Below are 18,835 nucleotides of genomic sequence, written 5' to 3' on the forward strand. Positions count from 1 at the left end.
TTATATTACTTAGTTACGACCCGTTGAGTAAGGTTACGTACACAGAAATTATTAATAATTTTTCAATATTTTAAGTTATTATAATTAATATGGTATATTATATATTTATATATAAAAAACAAATAATTAATTTTAGTTTAGCTCCCTAAGAAGAAGACATTTTTTACGAACTAATTACTCTGAGTAAAAGAATACAAACACACGAATTAATAATGATTTATAGCAACCAAGAAACTGATTTAGGGTTAAACGTGAATCAAAATGTATTCCCCATATTATGATAGTTAGTACTCATATAACACCACATACCTACCTAAAATTTAACGTAACTTTATACTTAGAATTGCTATTTTCTACAATAAGTACTTAGCTAGAAAAAACTACTATGCCTATATTTTCTGTTTTCATAGACTTGATTAATATAAACCACAAACTAACTATAAATACATATACCGACTATCATAAAAATCTTTGTATCCATTACCTTTGTATAATTCACATACCTATAGTACAATTTGTATTGAAGTCTTGCGGTTAAAGTACTCGTAAGCACCGTAGTTGTGTTTGCGAACAGTTTCCAGTAATATGATAAGGACTCGCCCGCTTTACCCATCTGCGCGGTAATCCGTCAAGGATAAACTGCAAGCCGACAATAATTTCCTGCAATCACACACTCGCAGCGGAGAGGCAGAATGGATAGTGAGCGAGTGTAGATAAGCATCTGCTGAGTGGTCCCCTTGTGTTTTCCGATCGACGCTCGCTGTGTTACTATTAATTTCTGAGCCCTGTCACAATGCTAATATAGGAGTTTGGACATAATGTGATTATATTTGCAAGTAAAATTGATCTAACGTATATCTGCGTCGAATTTCATGCATTTCTATTGAGCGAATTATGAAGTGTTGCGAATTATGGCATTCATTATTTACAGTTCGAATATCGTAAAGTATTGTCATGATATAAAATAAAGAATACATTCATTTGGTACTTGTTTTTTGTGTATATAAATATTACTTATATATTTTACAAAACATCTAATAATAATATTTATTTCAAATACGTTGATAACATTTTATATGTATGCTACAATTAAACGAATATATCGTTTACATGTTATGTGCACTAACATTCCGGTTCGATTCACATGCATGTCTATTGTCTACCGCAGAATTCAAATCATAATACCATTAATGACATAACTTGCGTCATATATGTATTTTGCTAAAATGAAAAATCAAGAATTATATGTAGACACGACAATTATATAAACAAAACATGAAGATGCCATAAAATCTTTGAATCATAATGACAGTTGATTCAAAAAATTTAAAGTGAGGGGAAACGTTAATAAAAATTCCAGGCTGGAACAACAAATTAAACGAAGCCGAGCCACTTGAAAAACCATAAGTACCTACTCGTCTCAATTGCCATCGATAAGAAATCCAAGCCGTGCCAATGTATTCCGGGCACGTTTCGGCTTACGGTTTTTTTTCGTTATGCTGCCATGGCCTTTAAAACGAATTGACTTTAAAATTCTTCAGAATGAAATGTTGTCAGAGTTTTATTAAATCGAGTGTAACCATTCCTGACATTACGTAAATGGCGGGTCCTCCCCTACATCTGTCGCAGGGATGCACCCCCTTAATAAGTGTTAACGCTCGCCGGCTGCGATCAACACTCCGTCCCAGCTCAAGCTAAATCTCTACAAATTCTTGATACAAATTAATGCCGCGGGAGGACTCCGCGAACGTCTCTAAATTCAGTAATTTCATTTCGTAATACCACTTGCTTTACTCTCGCGATATATTTATCAGGGTGCGGGTTGTGGACTGGAAATAGAAGACCGAGTCATTTCTAACCAACAGCGTGTTACTCGCTTTTACAAATGCCATACATATTATATTTTTCAATTTATCATAGCTCGCTCGTTGAAAGACATCCTATATGCATATGTGTATTAATAAAATGAATCGCTCGAATGTGTGTACGCACATAACTTCTTAACGGATTACAGATAGCAAATCGGATTTTTTTGTGTTCGTTTTCCTCGGGACAAAAATTTGTGTAAAATTTAAAATCAATATATTTACGCTAATAAACAATGGCGGTACGAAGTTCGTCCGGTCAGTTAGTTTATAATAAAAATAAAATATATCGACTTTTTGCAGGAGTTTCTGTGATCGATACTGAAGTCAAAATTTGCTATTTTTTAACCTTTGTATATCTGTATCTTGGCGATATTAAGATTACTGATGTTAAATAATTGTGTTTGCAGGCAAACGAAAAAAAACCGACTTCAATTACACCGACTAGTAATACAACGTAGATCGACGAAAAAATAGTCAATTAACTACGCGTTATCAAAGATTACTCAAAAAGTAGTTATTAGATCTCGATAAAATTTAAATGTGACCACATGATAAACATCAGCTTTTGATTAAATTAAAAATTTTCAAAATCGGTACACCCAGTAAAAAGTTATGCGGATTTTCGAGAGTTTTCCTCGATTTCTCTGGGATCTTATAATCAAATTCTGGTTATCCTTATCATAGTACAAAACTAGGGATATCTCCTTTTCAACAAAAAAAGAATTATCAAAATCGGTACATCCAGTAGAAAGTTATCTATAATATATATAAACGCGAAAGGTCACTCATCACGAAATCTCCGAAACTATAACACCTACAAACTTGAAATTTGGCAGGAAGGCTCCTTATAAGACGTAGGCATCCGCTAAGAACGGATTTTACGAAACTCGACCCCTAAGGGGGTAAAACAGGGGTTGCAAGTTTATATGAAAGTCCTGTTTTTGAAGAACGAGACTTGAAATTTAAAATGTATGCTCAATAGATAGTGGGAAGGTGTACAAATAATCTATCTTTAGAAATCAACTCCCTTTTGGGGTTAAAACGGGGGATCGTAGGTTGACTCACTCATTACGAAATCTCCGAAACTATAACACCTACAAACTTGAAATTTGACAAGTAGGTTTCTTATAGGGCTTAGACATTCGCTAAGAACGGATTTTACGAAACTCGACCCCTAAGGGGGTAAAACGGGGGTTGGAAGTTTGTATGAAAGTCCTATCATTTTGAGGTAAGAGACTTGAAATTTAAAATGTTTGCTCTATAGATGGTGAGGAGGTGTCCAAATAATGTATCTTTAGAAATCAACTCCCTTTTGGGGTTAAATCGGGGGATGGTAGGTTGACCCACTCATCACGAAATCTCAGAAACGATAACAGCTACAAACTTGAAATTTGAAAGGTAGGCTTCTTATAGAACGTATACATCCGTTAAGAACGAATTTTACGAAACTCGACCCCTAAGGAGATAAAACGGGGGTTGGAAGTTTGTATGAAAGTCCTATGTTTTTGAAGTAAGGGAGTTGAAATTTAAAATTTATGATCTATAGATGGTGAGAAGGTGTCCAAATAATGTATCTTTAGAAATCAACTCCCTTTTGGGGTTAAAACGGGGGATGGTAGGTTGACTCACTCATCACGAAATCTCCGAAACTATAACACATAAAAACTTGAAATTTGGTAGGTAAACTCTTTATAGGGCGTAGACATTTGCTAAGAACGGATTTTACGAAACTCGACCTCGAAGGGGACAAAACGGGGGTTGGAAGTTTGTATGAAAGTCCTATGTTTTTGAAGTAAGGGAGTTGAAATTTAAAATGTATGCTCTATAGATGGTGAGAAGGTGTCCAAATAATGTATCTTTAGAAATCAACTCCCTTTTGGGATTAAAACGGGGGATGGTAGGTTGACTCACTCATCACGAAATCTCCGAAACTATAACACCTACAAACTTGAAATTTGGCAGGTAGGCTCCTTATAGGGCCTAACATTCGCTAAGAATGGATTTTACAAAACTCGACCCCTAAGGGGGTAAGACGGGGGTTGGTAGTTCGTATGAAAGTACTATGTTTTTGAAGTAAGAGACTTGAAATTTGAAATGTATGCTTTATAGATGATGATGATGATGATGATGAAATAACCTATCAGGCGAACTTATAGCTGCTGTATATGTTTCATACAAACTTCCAACCCCCATTTTATCCCCTTACGGGTCGAATTTCGTAAAATCCGTTCTTAACGTATGTTTAGGCCCTATAAGGAGCCTATCTGCGTATATTTATATTGCAGCCTGAAAATAAAACTAAGAATATGGTGTATAGAGAGGTTTTATAAATACAACTATTAAATTATACTAAATTGTGCCTGTTAAAAAGTTACTCAGTGTGATAAGCATTTCAAGTGACTTAAATAAAAAAATAATTTGCGTTAAACATCTTAATAGTATAAATCTAAAAAAGATAGCATTTCTTCAAACCACGCGGACGTAGTCGCGGGCAACAGTTAGTGTATTATAAAACAAAGTCTCACAAAGTGTATGTGATCAATTCCCTCAAAATCTACTGAACGGATTTTCATGCGGTTCAAGAGGATGGTTTACGGAACGGCTAAGCCGATTTTGATGAGAGTTTCACTGGAAGTTTGAAAACCGGGGAGTTGACACACTGATTTTAACGCGGGCGAAGCCGCGGGCACAGCTAGTGTGGTATAATACAACGTAGGTCGACAAAAAAAAGCGTCAAGTAAAAACGCATTATTAGATATAACTCGAAAAGTAGTTGTTAGATCTCAAATAATTGTGTTTGCTCGCAAACGAAAAAAAACCGACTTCAATTACATCGACGAGTAATACAACGTAGATCGATGAAAAAATAGCCAAGTAACTGCGCGTTATCAAAGATTACTCAAAAAGTAGTTATCAGATCTCAATAAAATTTATATGTGACCACATGACAAACATCAGCTTACGATTAAATTAAAAATTATTAAAATCGGTACACCCAATAAAAAGTTATTGCGGATTTTCAAGAAGTTCCCTCGATTTCTCTGGGACCCCATTAATCAGATCCTGGTTTCCTTATCATGGTACTAAACTAAGGATATCTTCTTTCCAACAAAAAAAGAATTATCAAAATCGGTACACCCAGTAAAAAGTTATTGCGGATTTTCAAGAATTTCCATCAATTTCTCTGGGATCCCATCATTAGATCCTGGTTTCCTTATCATGGTACTAAACTTGGGATATCTCCTTTCCAACAAAAAAAGAATTATCAAAATCGGTACTTCCAGTAGAAAGTTATGCGGTATAATACAAAAAAAGTCGACGAAAAAAGCGTCAAGTAAAAACGCATTATTAGATATAGCTCGAAAAGCAGTTGTTAGATCTCAAAAAAATTTAAATGGGACCAATTGGCACACACCACCTTTCGATTAAAAGAAAATTTGTCGAAATCGCTCCACCCAGTCAAAAGTTCTGATGTAACATACATAAAAAAAAATACAGTCGAATTGAGAACCTCCTCCTTTTTTGGAAGTCGGTTAATAAATTTAAATGGGACCAATTGACACACACCACCTTTCGATTAAAAAAAAACTGTCGAAATCGGTCCACGCGGTCAAAAATTCTGATGTAACATACATAAAAAAAAACAGCCTAATTGAGAACCTCCTCCGTTTTAGGAAATCGGTTAACAAAATATTACACGTTATGAGAACAAACTAAATTTGAGACTCCGACTACTTTTTATCCAGAAATGCGCCATAGTTCCGTGGGGGAAAAGAATGAAAAGTATACTTAGGTTATGAAGTCATTAAATCGTAGTGTGATTCTGTTTATACTTACATTAATTTAGAAGAGATATTTTAAAGATTGTGCCGTTATATTTCAAAATCTGCGGTTTAAGAATTGAGAAAATAAAGACATCATAGCTCTCAGTAAATGTCCAAATAGTTTGTAATATACAGAAATCTTTCAACGTACGGCTCTCTCCCAAGTGGCGTACATACTTTAGCCTTTAAGCATAACAAAAGACCAAACGAAACGGCGAAAATAATATAAAATAAATAAATAAATAAATGCTTCATACTCAGCGGCCCCCACCCAGTAGGATTATCTCCTGTGTTGGGGGTCCGGAAACACACAATACGCGAACACAAACGCCCAGACCACGACAAACATCTATATGGTCATAACAAATGTCTGTCGAGAGCGGGGATCGAACCCGAGACCGCCAGGGCAACAGCCAGTGCTGTGACCGCTGCGCTAACGCGTCGTCACACGAAAACAACTACTTATATAGTAAACGTACTAATTTTAATAGTGTTTTTAGTATTAATCATATAACAGTTAAATACAGATGAAACCTTACTCTATATGAAACGTTGGTGCATCTTGTAAAATACTCGTTGTTGCTCGTGTTTCTTTTTTAGATTTTTTGCCTTTCACTATTTATTTAATAATTGATAAACTGCTTTGAAATATTTTCTAGTAAGTAAAAAAAGTTAATAAAATTTGTGAGTATATTTCATATTAGCTGTGCCCGCGACTTCGTTCGCGTGGAAGTTAAAAAAAAAAGTTATTTTTTAGTTCGCAGAGTTATAAAATAAATAAATTTCTAAAATAAAAGTAGCCTAAGTAACTCCTTATTACATCAGCTATCTTCCAGCGAAAGTTTCGTCAAAATCCGTCCAGCCGTTTAAGATATTAGCCAGGACAAACAAAACAGACAGACAGACAAAAATTGTAAAAAATGTTATTTTGATATATGTACCATGTATACATCCATATGCATTTAGTAAAAAGCGGTTATTTTATTATTACAAAGACACACCAATTTTATTTATTTGTATAGATTTAAATATGACAAGGATGACGTAATTTCATTTCACACCAAAATCGTATTTAAATACATTTCTTTGGAACTCTGAAAGTTGGTAATAATCAACTGTAATTCATGTAAAGTGTTATTTTCGATGAAATTTAACATTTCGAAATCAAAATCAGTGTAGCATCTAATCTTATACAATATTATATATATATATCGATTATTAGCATCGATTATTATTTAGATTTTACAATCAAATCTTCCGTAATTGAAATAAAATGTTTGTATTTGTAGAAGTGTGATTACTTCGCAGTAATACTACGTCACAGACATGCAACATTGACATTGTGGATGTGGCAATTCATTTCCATTTTTCAGACCATTAAACGTCGGCTATAACACAGCTACAAGGCGGGCGATGTAAAATGAATGCCAGACGAAATAGTTTGAAACTGGTATCATCGTTGCAAATGTAAATGAACAATTAAAGCGTTCGCAGTGGCCAGGGACAATGATGATAATTATTTTAGTTTGCTGTCGACGCGGTTGTCAGTCGACACCCGCCCGTTCGCTGGAATTCTCCTCGAACCCCATTTTCGCCATTAAACAGCGACACTTCTGCTATTCGTAAATTATTATCAGCTAGCGCTTTCATTACTTGGCTCCGTAACAAAGGAACTCTACAAATGTAGGCACGTCGTGATTTAACTTCTACAACTTTGATTCCACTACGCCTTCGCCCCTATTGTTCAGGGACTGAAATCATAGTTCATATTAGGTTCGAGGTGAAACCTTGATTAATTCATTACGTTGTTATCGGTTCTGCTCGAAGAACTTCTATGAAAAGCTCCTATTACCTATGGAATAATTGCATCACAAAGTTTCTTAGAAGATGTCAACTTCAAGTTTCTGAATAGTTCAGTTTTCTAACAAGGTACAGTTGTTACATGAATAGCATATTTCATTACAATAAAATTGCAACTTATTTAATTTGCAATTTCATATACTTTTCCTTGATTTTGGGTTTTTCCCTGTAGCTCCTGTTTGATTTTTTTTTTATATTCCAAAAGAAGATTTTAAAACAAAACTATTGGAATTTAATGTTGGTGTTAAATGTCTAGTTTTACAATAGGATCTAGCTACTTCTTTTTGCGGCATTATTAGCTAAAAATGTCACCTCATGATAGTCCAAGTGAAAATTACAACATCAAAGTTATAAAATTGTAAATTTTATGATTATCACTTGGTGATTATATATGATTTCATTATTTCTTTATGTGAAAGTAGATTAAAAATAGTCAATACATATGTACCAATATGACATTTAATATACTCTTCGTGTTTCAATTAACTTCGTAAATATAAAGATAGTTTGTATGACTTGATTACATTGAAACCACTTATTGATTTAAAATAAAATATATGTTAAAGGAAAAAGGTTACTAGGTTGTTTTAATGAAATAACGTCACACGAACAAAAAAAAAAAGTTTTATGCAATAAGAAATAAACGAGTTACGAAAATAGTACTCTCTAATTTTTCTTCGTTTCTATTGTATGGATCACGTTATTTCAGTCGTCACTCGTAACTTAATTTTGTTCTTATGTATAGAAAAGATCTTTGCTCCTCTTACGTCTTAAATTGAGGTATATCAAAGCAGGATATATCCTGCTTAAAATCTAGAGCACTGCGTCTGGGGAAGTTCCTCAAGTTCCTAGTGTTGTCTTAATGTGATGAGTAAGGTGGCCAAAACTCCCGAGCTTGGCAACGCTCTTGCGATATTGATGTTGCAGACGTCTAGAAGCTACGGTGGCCGCTTTTCAGCTGGTGGGCCGCATGCTTATTTGCTAGTCTTATAAAAATATACATCTATATCATATAAACTGCTAATCTCAATGAAGGAAAAGCGAAAAAATCGACATGTATCATTAATTGTAATTAACAGCCAATATAAATATGTTTTGCAAAGTGAATAGAAGTTGTATGTACGTTTTCTACTTGTTTCGGTAGAATATTTCAAAATACACAAATGTACAAAGTAATATTCTATTTTATATTTAATGTCTGCGATTTATTTGACTTAGTGAAATATACAAAATCAATAACAAAATGTAGATATTATAAATTAAAGTTTTACTAAGGGAGAAAAGAAAACACCTTGAGGCAATTTACATGTAAATATCCTCAGCCACAATGAAATATCTTAATAGTTTATAATCTGACTCTTCTTCATTAATTAATTTTATTGACAAAAGTATTACTAGGCTCTAAATTTCCTATTGCTAAATAGACATTCTTTATAAAACGAAATCTTATGGGAAAGAGAGTTTTGAGGTCACAAAGCCATTTCACTATTAGTACTTATTTTTATTTCCAACATCTATCAAATAACATTTTCAGACTACAAATATAAAATTATTCTTCTTAGTTAGAATTAATGAATCCTAAAGAAGAAGAAGTAGAAGTTTATTTTAAATACTAATAATTAATTGGTTATTTATTCAATTGTTACTCTTTGTTAATATAACAAACAAATCAAAAAGTTTCAAAGTAAAAAAGATTATCAGTAGTTGTTACATGAAGTGACACTTTGACGGATAACCATCCGTTAATTAAATTTCATTGATTCAAAGCTCATTTGTGAAGTGCGTCGAATGCCTACAGTTTGGTGGACACGCGAGAGTTTCAGGGAAATGAAAATGGTTTACATTCAGCGTTCGCGGGATGCTTTTAGTGCACGTAATTCAGTTAAATTTATGACTAGCCAAATTACTGGCATGAGTATGTATCCCCTAATATCCGGTGCTAATGATACGATCAGAATACATAATATTATTGTAATACAACTTAATCTAAGCTCTAGCTTTCATAATAAACTTCACTGTTTGGTTTAGACTTAGTTTATTATTAATTTAAGCTTAGTAGATCATTCCGCATTAAGCTAACGAAACATAATATATCTGAAAACTTCTTCAAAATAATTTACACTACATTTTAGCCAAGTTCGCGCCAAAAATTCTGGTTTTCCACAATCCTCATCCAGCCTACACCGGCAATCTTACGTAGATCTTCGGTCTAGCGGGCCGGGGGGCGTCCCAAACTGCGTTTACTAACACGCGGTCTCCACTCCAGGACACGTCTGCTCAAGCGGCAATAGGTAATGCAACACAGGTATGTCACACACATTATGTGGGATATGTCGGTTACTTTCGTTCTCTCGCAGATATTTTCATTTCTGATCCGATCTTTGAGAGAGACCCCAAGCATAGCCCGTTAGTTGAGCAACTTTAAGCTTGTGGACTAGTCCCCTCATCAATGTCCATGTCGCGGCACCGTATGTTAAAACTGGCAGGACGCATTGCTCGAATATATTTTGTAAAGAAAATATTAAATTATGTAACTTTCAACCAACCTCAGCTTCTTTTTCCTGTTTTAATGTAACATCTTAACTTTTAATCTGAGCAACTGACTACGTTAAATATAAAGGTATTAAAAAAAACTTTCATATTAAAAATAAAACTGTTTTACCAATACTAAAAGAACTTATATATTATAGTTTTTCTTACAATTATGGTAGTAGTAAAGTGCTAGTAGTAAATTGCTAGTAGTAAATAGTTCACTATGAAAGCCAAACAATATCGGGGGTAAGGATCATTTACAACGTATTCATCGCCGAGCAAATACGCCATCAAATATTTAACATAAATACTGCCATTCTGCTGTAAAATACTAACTTCATAAATATAAACAAAATCAATACAAACGTTCAGACCATGACAGACGTCTAAATATCCTATAGAAATATTTATCATCTGCAGGAATCGAACCCGCAACTAGGACATCAGCCAGGTGCTAAAACAAACAGTTTCAAAAAGTCGTATATAAAATATTAAAAACAATTTTGAAGAAAACAAATATTGGAATAACATTTTATGTACTTAACCTTATGTAGTATACCTGCTACACAAAATGATCAGTTATATACCTGCTCAAACTAGCATAATTATATCATTTCTATAAAGTCTGGATAAATCCATATGTAAATATTAGCTATGATGGTACTGGCCGCGTTTTATTACACGGAGCACGTTCTGCCGTCGGTATTGTTTATAATCACTCCAGAATATAAATAGAGTAAGAAAAATTGGCAAGAAAAATCCAAAATGTATTTGTCTATTACAAATTAAAGTCTACACCATAACTTAAAAAATGTCATTTAAAAACGTAACTAAAATAGTATACTGGAAATGTACTTTAACTAGAAACATGCGATAAAAGATTTCAATATTTGCATACAAAGCTACTTCACTGAAAATCGATGAAAAATAGCAAAAACTGTGTTTCAAAATTTGTAGTGTAAAATCCATAGCACAGTAATTCGAAAACACAAATTCGTTATTTAAGGTTTTTGAAGTAAAACTTCTTTACGCGCGCTTGACTTGGGGAGTAAGCTGGTGAATGCGAGACGAGACCGTTACGAAAAAAATGATTGGACGAGGCGAGCGGAAGCTGATAGTGAGATATAAGTTAGTGAAGATAAAAAGTAACGTTTTGTATATTACTGTAAGGGCAAGAGAGAGAGGTGCGGGCTCACATTTTCTTTCTCTTTCTGCGAGTTAAAGAAGTTTTACTTCAGTCGTGTGGTCTAAAGCACACTCGCTTTTTATTTTATTTTATTAAGTACTATATACGCCTTTATAATCTTATAACTACTAATACATTATAATATTATGAAGATTACATTTATATTATTCTCATGACTCCTTTGACGGATAGCTAACAGAAACCTTCGTCGCTGGTCCTGGCTTGCTGGTTTTTATATAGATACTAGCTGTGCCCGCGACTTCATCCGCGTGGAATTTAACAAAAAAGTTAATGTTCAGTTCGCAGACTTATAAAATAAATAAAATTTTAAAATAAAAGTAGCCTAAGTTACTCCTTACTACATCAGCTATCTGTGAAAGTCCCGTCAAAATCAGTCCAGCTGTTTTAGAGATTAGCCGAAACAAACAGACAGACAGACAGACAAAAATTGTGAAAAAACGTAAAAATATTTTGGTATATGTATAGTGTATACACATCCAATATGCATTTAGTAAAAAGTGTTTTTTTTTTTTAATATTACAAACAGACACTAATTTTATTTATTTAAAATATAATACGAATACTCTTTATTGTACAATATCAGAGAAATAAATTTACACCGAAAAAGAAAATATAGACATGTACAAAAGGCGGTCTTATCGCTAAAAGAGCGATCTCTTCCAGACAACCTATAGCATGAAAAGGACATGACAAAAGAATTAGACAGCATGGAGGTGAACATACAGTAGCATGCATATAAAGTTTTTCGACAGGGTAGGCAGTAAAAAAAATGAACAGCCACACTGCATTTACTTTCTCGCAATTTTTTCCTTATTTATTTCAATTTTGTTGGATATAGAGGCTTTTAGATAATTTCAAGAACAGATAAGTAAATTATTGGACACGTAAAGTGCATTTATACTAATAATGCAGGCATACAAATACACGTACAGCAACCAACTGATACTTATCAAACAAATCAGTTACTGGATAGACATAGTAAACTCATAATGCCGGCACTCTGATAATTTCGTTTGTGTCAAACATAGGAAATCATTGATAACACTATTAATTAGTTACGAAATTGTATGCTTAATGAAAGTACTTGTTTATTTATTAATTAATGAAAAATTATAACATCATTGTTATTTATATGTTAAATCGATACGCCTGAACAATTTTTAATTTATCCGTAAAATCAAACGTGTTGAATTTGGATGCACTATTTACTTTTATCAAACATACATCTCCGTTACATATTTCACAAGTTAACTAATATGTTAATATTTTCACTAATAACAAGACCGCACATACGAAAAATTCAAAGTCAATTGTCATAATATTACTCTGTGGAACGATTCGTATGGCAGATGCGACCGTGTCAAAAATCATATCGTCATAACAGCCTATACAATCCACTGCTGGACATAGGCCTCCACAAGTTTACGCGAAAAATAACGTAATCTCATGTGTTTTGCCCATAGTCACTACGCTGGGCAGGCGGGGTGGTGACCGCGGGGCTGGCTTTGTCGCACTGAAGACGCTGCTGCCCGTCATCGGCCTGTGTATATCAAAGCCAGCAGTTGGATGGTTATCCCGCCACACCGGTCGGCTTTTTAAGTTCCAAGATGGTAGCGGAACTTTGTTATCCCTTAGTCGCCTCTTACGACACCCACGGGAAGAAAGGGGGTGGCTATATTCTTTATTACCGTAGCCATACAGTACATCAAAATCATAAATAATAATTATTGATAAAAACGGTATCGAATTCAAGACAATTAGATTTGACAAGTTATTCTTAGGCTGTGCCTACTGTCATTGTTAAAGCGACCAATGTTAAAAACACAATACTTTGTTCGTATTCCATATGACGCGCGACATTATAAAATTGTAGGATTATATAATGTCCTACTGTCATTGCTAACATTTTATTAGCGATTGTAAGCAGAAGTTTCATAAAAAGCCCGTCGTCGATTCGCGCGAAGCGCTGATATCGCATATATGACGGCGGGTTTTTCAAATTGAAGCGGATTTAAATTGATTTATGGTTTAGGTATGTCTTTTTTAAAAATATGTAATGTTCATGTTTTATATATCATTTTTAGTAACATACCAAGGTAGGCATTGCTTTTCTGCCTATATGAAATGCACGCTTTGGTGTACATACATAATATATACATATAATCATACGCGTAAATATACATACATATACATATTACATGTATATATACTCAAATATATATATATACACAATATATAAAAAAAATATTAAAATACAAATATACATACGACAGAAGAGAGGACGGACCGAGATTTATAAAAATTTAAAACAGTTAAAAAAATTGTAAATTTTATTATCATAATAGTCAAATGAATGATAATTAATTGTTTCGTTAATTATTTAACGTTATTCCATCAAAATTAATTTTCTTGAAAATTATCTAATCTATAATATAAAAATGAGTCGCTGAATGTGTTGCTAAGCGCAAAACTCGAGAACGGTTGGACCGATTTCGCTAATTCTTTTTTAAAATATTCCTTAAAGTACGAGGATGGTTCTTGCGGAGAGAAAAATTCAAAAAAAAATTTAAAATTTCCTGAAAAAGTCTAAAAACAACACTTTTCTATACTCCCATACAAAAGATTTGTGATAATACTTAAAAGTCAATTTGAACTTTAATACCATACGATAAAGTTTGTGTTAGGCGATACGAAGTTCGCCGGGTCAGCTAGTATGATATAAAAATCGAAACACAATAAAAATTATTTTTATCACTTTTATTTTAATAAAATAATTGAGGATTAAGTATTCATTTATAAGTAAGTAAAATATTATGTATTCTGTACTGTAGGATGTTACAGAACAAATATAATAACTATTTACATTATTAAAAATGTTTTGTATTTGAATTCCATATCTAAAAAATATAGTTTGAAATACTTTAAATAGCAAATTATTTATTGAAAAACAATGTGTTATTTAATTTACTTATGCGTTTAATCAGTAGGAGTTGTTCTGTTTCGTCACCGCCCACCATCCAACTCTTAATGAAATAATGGAACAATAATGAAAAATAATTTACTATTTTGTTAGTATTAAAAATTCGTATTTAATATAGCTACTGATTACATCACATCTCTGATATACTGGTGACCTGTCGCGATGCAATTTATTAATAACAAAAATTAAATTGGTATAGAAAAGAAATTTAATAAAATAGTAAAAATCGATACAGAATTTTGATTTTTTACAAAGTTAATAAAACCAACAGCAGATAACTTTTTAAAATGTATTTATTTTCGAAACATTTAAGTAAAATATTATTAAACCCAAAAAAATTCAGAACTCATCATATTTCGTTGATTTACAACCGGAAACACAATGTTCATTAAGCAAGTTACAAATGGCCCTCAACCCTTAATCAGAATCCAAGTGTTTTACTAGATTCAATTTGTTATTGTCAATATCATCAATTCCATAATATTTCTGCTACAATAAGTATTTAATTATTTTATTAGTTATTTCATTAATTATATACAAAAATAATGAATATAAATATAAATTTATTGAAATACCTCATAGAATTCTAAAGTAAAACTCAATTATTAATTAACATGTAATCAGCGCTGGCGTATTTTTTATACCAGCTCAATACAATACAAGGGTTATATATATTTATTCAAGGCAATTATATTAAGCTTAGCAAAAAAAAGCTAGCCTTCATTGGTTATTAGATAAGCATTATTACATGCTGTTTTATAGTAAACTTTAGGTCAATTAATTGCAATAAATGTAATAAAACCAGATTGAAAGTGATATAATTACCAACAGTCAAATTAATCCATTATTTTGTAATGAAACATATTTTTTAACATCATCATCACTTCAGCCTATCACAGTCCACTGCTGGACATAGGCCTCCACAAGTCCACGCCAAAAATGGCGTGAACTTGTGTGTTTTGCCCATAGTCACCACGCTGGTCAGGCGGGTTAATGACCGTAGGGCTGGCTTTGTCGCAACGAAAGCGCTGCTGCCCGTCTTCGGCCTGTATATTTCAAAACCAGCAGTTAGATGGTTATCTCGCCATCAGTCGGCTTTTTAAGTTCCAATGTGATATGGAACTGTGTTACCCCTTAGTCGCCTCTTACGACACCCACGGGAAGAGATCGCTATATTAGAGTAACTATATTCATTACTGCCGTAGCCACACAACAGCTTTTAACATATAACTAACAAAAATTTTAATTATTAATCACGCAAATTCTAATTAGAACACTTAACAATTAATATCATAGCTACATAAATGATAAAAATATAACAAATTTATCATGCAATAAAAATATGATTCACAATCAAAATTGCTCAGAAACTAAATTATTTCAAAATTGGGGTCAAATTATATCTGGAATGAACACAGTAAAGATAGAGAGAAAAAAATTGATATTTGGTATGTAGGTAAATAAATAAACACACTGTGTTAATTAATAAACTTAGTTTTATCACGCAAACACTACTGAACCGATAATAATAAAATATTTGTGTTTATAATAAACACATGACCTAACTCATAGTATGTTTTATCTCGCTACAATGGCGGCAACGGTAAATCTCAACAAGCTAACAAAATCAAAACTACAATAGCGAAGCCGCAGGCAAAAGGCAAATAAATTGAAAATCTTATTTTTTGTTGATATAGCAACTTCTTTCAATTATAAGAAAAATTGTAATAGTATAAATATAATGAAATACGTTAGCACATTATCCAACTAATAGGTTTATACACAAACACACCTAATTTAATAAAACAAATGTTTTCGCTTTTTATCGAGTTTTAAGCTGAGATTTTCCAAGGTTGAATGACGAGAGACGATATTTAAGATTCTTAACAACTTATCTAATATTCCTTACTGATACTTACATTGTACATTGGTTGTCTTAAATATTGCAGCAAAATTATTTTTATTATTTATATAATACTTATTTTTATTTTACTGACTATATTTTCTCTAAAGTTGTTAAAGTACCTCTTATGCTATTCCTGGCTACGGGCACGCGTACTCCAAGCCCAACTACAATTAACTGGGAAAATCAATTCTAAAACCTTCAAAACATCTCCAATCCCCAACATCATACAATAAAGTCGTGGTATAAAAAGTTGAATGTTCTAACGCTTGAATTTTTGTAGTTTTACTACTATTAAAAATATTTCGTATTATTTTTGAACATGCCTATATGTTCGTTTATGTTTAATAACACGTTATAAAAGTTTCGACCATAAATTTAAAAGTATATAAGCTAGTTTTACAAAAAGTTTTTTCTTAACAATTACGGTCTGTGTTTTAACAATATTTATCTGTCAGACTGCAAATTGAGTAAATTATATGTAACCATAACTTAATCAATTTCAAAAACAGGACATTGTTACAAACTTATCAAAAACATATCTTTGGGGTCAAAGGGGGGGAAATAAACATGCCTATCTCTCATTTTTCAAAAGTAAAGAATTTGAAAAATTGAGATTTTTGAATCTACTGGTTTTAAATATTAGTAATATGTCTCTTGGCAAAAAGGAGTTAAGTTATTATTGAATATTAAATAAATTACAATTATTATGTACGTATTTCATTTTATTATCTTTTTATACTAAATCAAAGCAAAAACAACTTTATTCAAATGGGCCGGCCCCATGATCAATTTCAAATCATCGTTTTACAAATTAAAAATAATTATTATATTTTTGGAAAGTAAAGCTACCACCGATTCGAATGTAGATTCTGCAGAGAAGAATCGACAAGAAACTCCGCAGTTACTCTTTTGAAAATGATATATAAACTGTTTTAGAACAAAATTAGTAATATCTTGCATGAAATACAGCGTCACTAAGTCCACACATCTTTATCAACTATGTAATCCTGCACCGAATAATACGCTTTATCTATCTTTTTTTTTTATAAAATTGTTTGTGAGATTTTTATTATACATGCGAATACCGTAACTATATGATAATATTGTAAAACAAAATTTGTTAAATTAACCAGATAGTTGCTTCTCTAATTAAAAAATACGTCACGTTGATCTAATGCAAGTTTTCCGACATATATGACTTAAAATTTTCCCAAGTCGTGCAAGTTTTTTTTGTGATATTTTTCTCCGCCAGTGAACATAGAATGTATTAGTAAATTTTTAAGGTTTACACGTGAAAGTTGAATTTGAGACATTAGTTAGTCTAATTTAGTAGCCTGTTTACAAAAATAGTTTGTTTTTTTAAGTGTCGAGAAAAATTCTTGTTACGCTTTTTTTGATTTCGCTTCTATCCCACTCAGTTCGTGTACCGCGCGATAAGGAACTTCGTTTAAATTATTTCAGGATTAATTCCGTTATGTGATTGAGTATGTACACATTAACATGAAATTTACCTGAATTGGTGAGAGTGTTGTCACCTAAGCCAGTAGAGGTGTCAACATCAGCATGAGCGTCGACGCCGACGGCAACAAACAGCGCGCATGCCCAAGCGCACGCCGAAAAAATATGCTGAGTCCATTTCAGAACTCCCCAACCAGGCAACCCGCGACGCTTAGCCATCGCACATCACCAATTCTAACTTCAGTCTATGTATCTTTTGAAAAATAATCACAGCTACAAATGAAGCAAATTAATTCAATTAATATTTAAATAATACGGACCTAAAATATTATTGCGTATTATTATAAGCTCCTACTTCAAAGTAATAAAAATGGTTGTTAATATTAGTTATCGGATGCGTTTATAGTTCGTGACGCACGATCGCGTCGGCCGTGTGGATTTTGTACTGAGTGACGACGATGTGGCAGCGTAGTCGCGACAGCACTGTCCGCGAGCCCACATTGCGGCCACGACCGGCTCCTCCGGAGTCTCATCGTCTCACACCAGGGTGCTAGGAGGGCCGCTGCGCGCGCAGCTCCCTCGCTGGCCAATAGCACTACAGGGGAGGGACCGCGCGTAAGACGCACCGAAGTATATGCGAAGGCCTATGTACAGTGATGATAGCGGACAGGTGGTTTCGCGGCTGTAATTAGGCATCCGATAAGTTATTACTAGCTACATAAATATGTTTAAAACGCTAAACGACTGAGATAACACCAGAAAAGGTATTCCACCATCGCCGTCACTTTTAATGCACCAATTTAGGAAATTTACCTCATCCTTGTTCTTATCGGCCTACGAATAAATCTTTAAATTTATTCACGAACTTTTCTTTCATCAAAATTAACTTTACAGCCTTGTTAAAATTAATGTTTAAATGGATACATTAAGCCAAAAAATACTAAAAAACATCTTTTTTAAACTTGTTTTATGTTACACTAATTATTAACTATGAATGCATATGTCTTAGTTTCGAATGTATTAAATATTACCTTGTTACTTTTTTAAACCATTTTCGAGCTAAATATCATTTGCCCGCGCTTTTTCGAGTTTACGTGACGAATCATATTTCACACATTTTAACAATTTATTACATAAAGGTTAACAATGTTAATTGCAATTGTTGTTTTTGCCTCTTGTGCTAAATTATATAAGTAGAGT

General features: G+C 32.9%; 1 protein-coding gene across 1 annotated transcript in view; it reads right to left on the reverse strand.

Moving 5' to 3' along the window:
- LOC123653445 (lachesin-like) overlaps positions 1-17,854 on the reverse strand; it is a 103,155-nt gene extending 85,301 nt beyond the window's left edge. The window contains exon 1 of the mRNA XM_045589446.1: positions 17,689-17,854. Coding sequence (XP_045445402.1) covers positions 17,689-17,854 — 166 coding nt within the window. The remainder of the gene's footprint in view (positions 1-17,688) is intronic.
- Between the last annotated feature and the right edge of the window lie 981 nt (positions 17,855-18,835).

This window comes from Melitaea cinxia, chromosome 1, assembly GCF_905220565.1.
Source record: "Melitaea cinxia chromosome 1, ilMelCinx1.1, whole genome shotgun sequence".
NCBI classification, from domain to species: Eukaryota; Metazoa; Arthropoda; class Insecta; order Lepidoptera; family Nymphalidae; genus Melitaea; species Melitaea cinxia.